This window comes from Lipotes vexillifer, unplaced genomic scaffold (genome assembly GCF_000442215.2).
Source record: "Lipotes vexillifer unplaced genomic scaffold, Lipotes_vexillifer_v1.1 scaffold263, whole genome shotgun sequence".
NCBI classification, from domain to species: Eukaryota; Metazoa; Chordata; class Mammalia; order Artiodactyla; family Lipotidae; genus Lipotes; species Lipotes vexillifer.
Genome location: NW_006796752.1, coordinates 1,795,039 through 1,800,388, shown reverse-complemented (window position 1 = coordinate 1,800,388; position 5,350 = coordinate 1,795,039). Strand labels below are relative to the sequence as shown.

General features: G+C 38.8%; 1 protein-coding gene across 1 annotated transcript; it reads right to left on the bottom strand.

Annotated features, from left to right (window-relative positions):
• Window positions 1-3,770: 3,770 nt before the first annotated feature.
• LOC103077239 (palmitoyltransferase ZDHHC6-like) lies at window positions 3,771-5,005 on the bottom strand. The gene is given in 2 exon segments (XM_007468921.1): window positions 3,771-4,335; window positions 4,374-5,005. Coding segments are annotated over 2 exon segments (1,197 nt in total).
• Window positions 5,006-5,350: the final 345 nt, after the last annotated feature.

Genomic DNA, 5,350 nt, shown 5'->3' with positions numbered 1-5,350 from the left:
TGTTTTGTTCATTACTGTATTTCCATTGCATAGAACGGTATCTGGCAAATGTGAGGTATCCAACAAATATTTGTTAAATTAATGAATAAATGCTTAGCATGGAATTAGAAGGAGAGAATGAGTTAAGCAAAGGAGGTAATGTGGAGAACTCAGAACTTCATAGTTTGTAGGAGAACTTCATATTTTACTTCTCTGCTGGGTTACCAATTCTCAAACATGGGGCACACTCCTACTCAATGTAAGTACAAGAATCCCCTCCTCAAATCAGTATAATCTGCCATGTGGGATTAATCAGGTTTCTCTTTATTAACATGAGGGACTGGGATAATGCTTTAAAGGCATCAGTTCAAACAACTTAGTGAAAGTTGCTCTAGAATCACTTAAGATGCAAGGGTGATATATTAGGGTCATGCCAGTCATTCTCATGTTACAGGAGAATGTTATGTCCTTAAGGAGAATTTGTATTAGGTTTCTGAGCTTTGTACCCTCAATGTCCATTACCTACTTACACTCATTGATTTTTCCTAGAAGAGGCTTATTATACTTATTTTTCTTCAGGCAAAGATACTTTACTGATTATCAAAGGCCAATGACGCAGAGGATATACATGAGAGGCCATGTTTAAGTAGCACTGAGAGAAATGGTCCTATGAAGACTGCTCCTAGAATGTGTCTTTAATCTACACCTGACAACATAATGGAGGGAAACACTGGCAAAAAACAAGCTGGATGCACTTTAGCAAGAGTAATTTGTATAGCGTAGAAAAAATGTCATCAATACTCAATGGTCACCCTCTGTGTGTGGTATTCTGTGTATGTGGGTGGCATTTTCTTTTGGCTTTTTCAGACGAGTATGTATATGTTGTTTGTTGTCTTCTCCTTTTGTTGTACACTTAACCATCAATTTAAAGGGGAAAAAAAGACTGTTGAAACAACATTTATTTTCATTTAGACAAGTACCACATTTTCTGAATCCATTTTGAATTCAGTTCAAGTGATTGAAAATTGGTGAAATTTTTCATAGAACCACAAATTTGAAAAATTGTCACAAAGTTTAGTGTTCCTCTGTTGTCTCATGATCATACGTGGGAGCCAAAGTCATATACTTTTGAATACATCTCTTTTGAATTGAATTCCCAGAACTGTGGTGCAAAGATGCAGGCAGCAATTTTCACAAAGTAAGGAAATGTTCAGTGGGCTTTTGCGGTTGTTTTACCTAAAATACTATTTGAATGTGACTCTTTTACATCACTGGGTGAAGCTCTCTGGTGTCACTACACACAATGGGGCTCTCTTTACCAATGAAGAAGAGGGGGAGAGTCATAAGAGGGCAAGGAATAAAGCCAGGGGGAACAGGGTTTATGAATGTAAAACTTACAGTAGAATTTTAGACAGGAAAAAAGTTGATGATACAAGTTAAAGCTGGCCCCAGGCAGCAATAACTTACTTGAAGTGGCATTTATTTGGCTGATAACCCAAGGTCTTGCTGAACTTGCTAGTACAACAGAGGTAATCTTTATGGAAGAATGAATTACAATAGCAGTTTACAGTAACATTATTTGATCTTTCCCTTATGAAAGACCTTGTAAGCTCCCTGAAGGCTCTAAGTTCCAACTCTCTGCTATGGCTTAGAAACTGAAATGGGAATCTGCCTATATATCCTAAAAGATTTTTCCAATAGGTTTGCAGTATATCTCACCTGTAATAGAGTGAGCGATAAGGGCATAATGTGAGATTTGATCTCATGAAGTAACTGAGCTGAAAGTAGATGGGGTAAGATATTTACATTCTGAGAAGTAAAATGACTTGCTCAAAGTCACACAGCCAGGTGACATGCTTCAGGTGTCATGTCAATAGCTATTATTTCAAAGCCAATTAAACAGGCTCAGATCAAGAAGTCTCAAGATGAAAGAGGATTATAAAAAAGATTGTGATGCTTTTCTGAGAAGCATGGGTGTCATGAGAGCAAAATGAATACTGAATTATTTGTAAAGACTAGTTTTCCTTTCTTTTTTCTTCTCTAATTAGGAATGATATTAATGGGCATTAAATAATTTTGTAGCTGAAAGTTTGAAATTTATTTACAGCGTACTAAGAATCTTCAATGCATTTTGATGCAGAGATACACTGTGTGTGTTTAGAACACAGAGCTTTGGGGAAGGACGAAACTTCATCATTTTAAGTTTAAGACACATGGAGTGTTTTCTCTTCCAAGGTACATGCACTATTCCTTAAACACCCTCTGAATGACAAGAAGTATGCAGTCTGGGTCGGGTAGACATATGGCACCACGCCTGGAGAAATGCTGAATCATCCATCAGTTGCAGTTTAGGTATTTGGAGCTGGCTGGGAGCATAATGATGAGGCAGGGATCCTAGGTCTCTTGTCTACCTCCTCCACTTCCAGTGTCTTCCTCCAGTGTCGAAACTCCAGTTTGGGGGCATTATAGGTGAGGTGGAGAGTAGTGAGAGATAAGACTAGAAATAACTAGCCAGTGTCAGTCAGGGAGACCTTGAAAATCTCTTTCTCTCTCAAGTTGCCATTTTTTTCTTCTCAATATATCATCACAACTAAGTCTTTCTAATCATTAAAAAGAAAGAATCCATCTCTATTCCCCTTTAACTATTGCGTTTTCTCTTTTCCCCTTCAACAGCTTGAGACTTACCTGAAGTCTCTTTTTTTGCCTTGCTTTGGCTGCTATACTCTACAACCTAATGTGGCCTGACATTTGCTTCCACCTTGCCTCTGAAACTGCCCTTGCTAAATTCATTAATGACATACTTGCCAAATCCAGTGGCATGTTAAACTTCTTATATTAGGCAACATACCTATGGTTTACACTGTTGATTTCCCCCTTATTCTTGAAACTCCTGCTTGGCTTCCGCAATTCCCTTCTTACCTTGCTGTCCTATTTCATGAGTCTCTTCCCTTTCACATTGGTGCTCTCCAGTGGTCTCTGGGTCCCTCTTCTGCTCTTACTCTTCATACCCCATGTCTTCTATTCATATAGTTTTAAGTGCCTTCCCATGAGCTCTGGACCCATATTTCCAATTGCCTCATGTAAATCTTTCAGTCTGCATGCAGACACCGCAACTTAAGTACATCCTAAACCGAGCCGACTGTCTCTCTTCCAAAATCAGTTCTTTGTCGTGTATTTTTTTTTTTTTTTATCGATTTTTCATAAGGCAGGAAAGCAGTTTTTCCATAAGGAACTAAGACAATCCTTTTTCGTCAGCAAAAAGAAAGATACTTTGAATAAAAACTATGATTTATACAGAACATCCATTGGTCTTTATTTGACAAAATCTTCATTATTAAAAGACAGGTAATAAAATCTGAGCTTACATCGAATCTGCAAATTAAGTTCTATAGTATCTAGAATATTACCTAAGAAATTTCAGCAGAGGGGGAGAGAGGATAAAAGCATCACATGCAGATGATCCTGGCAAAGGGGGAACTATATCTGCAGGTGAGGTCCATCGTGTGCAGTGCATAAAAAAATCCTAGAGAAAATGCAATCGACTTACTTGGGTGAAGTGTTTTTCCTTTTGGGGAGAGGGAGCGGTAGCATCGAGGTGCAGGAATTCAAAGGTATGCGCAGAATGGCTTCTCCATTTCAAAATGATAATAAAAATATTTAGATCATGGCATTAGGGCACCTTTGAGGAAAAGAACACCTTAACCAGAGTAGGCTCATTGCATAATTCTTTAGTAATATGTACAATTTTCAAGTAATGGAGCAGACTTAGAGTAATTTTACTTCAAAAGTGGCTATCTATTTTTCTTCTCGCCCTCTGGGGCTTGATCTGTTTCAGCATCGCAGGGACACTTTTCTACACAGTTTCTAGGGAACCATCCTCTTATTCTTGAAACATCTTCTTTAATGGAATCATCAAGAACTTTATCTCCATACAACCAGTATCGTAAGCCTCTTGTGGCTAAAATGAACTCCCCTTTCTGTAGGCGTATCCGAGGCTCTTCAGTGCAGGGGCTCGTGAAGAAGGTTTTGATTCCTCTATTCAAAGGACAGCAGGTTCCACTATAATCTTCTATTACTTTATACTGAACACTTCTGACTCTTTTATCTGCTTTTTGTTTCAACTGTTCTATTGTTAAGCTGTACTGGTGACAGCCTTCTCTTATTGGCCAATCCAGTCCATCGCCTTTGGGGACCCCTGACCACGTAAAAACCTGTTTAAAGTTCTTCCATCTACTTCCCATATCATAAGGAAAAACAAAGACTTCATCTAGTTGATAATATTGAATTTGATCTTTAGCCTTCTCTTCAATCCATGATTCAATAGAAGTTTTGTTTCTGAGAATTATTTTCATTTTACTGCTTTTTTGAAAGGAATCCTTATTGAGGATTATAAAACAAAGTTCTATTTCCCCACCTAAATTGTAGAAAGCATATTTCCAAAAGGAACTTCTTAAATAATATTAATAACTACTATTTAAGCTGGCTTGATTTTATAACATTTTCTTACCCGATTATAAAGCTGTGTATACATTGTCATAACAAAAATAAAGGCAGCATGAATACAACCCAGTGGTGCTAAAAGGAGAAACAGTGTGAACGAAGCATGATTTTGATAACCACAGCAGTTGTTGATCCAAGGACAGTGATGGTCCATCTTCATCACACACCTGTTACACTTTCTGCAATGATGTGACCGTGGTGCCTTGTATGCTTGGCAGACTTTACAATATTGGAGGTACATGCTATCCTGAGAATTTTCCGGTTTCCACCCCAGAGGGACGAAGCCAGGACCAACAAACATGGCATTGAAGTAATTATAAAGAATCATGACAGTCCAATTTATCAACATGATGAAGTTCACACTTCCTCCAGTGGTATGTAAGGGCCAATACCACAACACAGAGTCAATCATGGCCATGGTAGAACATATTGCTATAACACCAAGGGCTATAATGGGACCCCAGTGACAAAGTCTCTTTACTTCTTGTAGATTTTCAAACTTGATAACTGAGCAGAATGTACCCATTTTGGTGAGGAAGAACTCCTTCCTGTTTTTAAAGAACTAAAGATTTCCTTTTTCTGTGCACACATTTCCATGTGCCACAAGTCCATGTGTGTTCCTTAATTGTCATGCCTTCACATTGTGGGATGTTAATGCAGATTACGCCATGTTCACTGTTACACACTCTCTATGTTTTCTAGGAGAATCCAGTACCTTGGTTTGAAATCCAATCTCGGTCTGGTCCTCAGTGCCCGCTCTGTGGCCATCGCATTTCCGGGGCGGCTCGGGCTCACCCGGAGCAGGTTTTCTCTGGCTCGGATAACTCCGTCATGGGTACCCCAGCCGAGCGCAAGTAGAAAGTAAATCCTG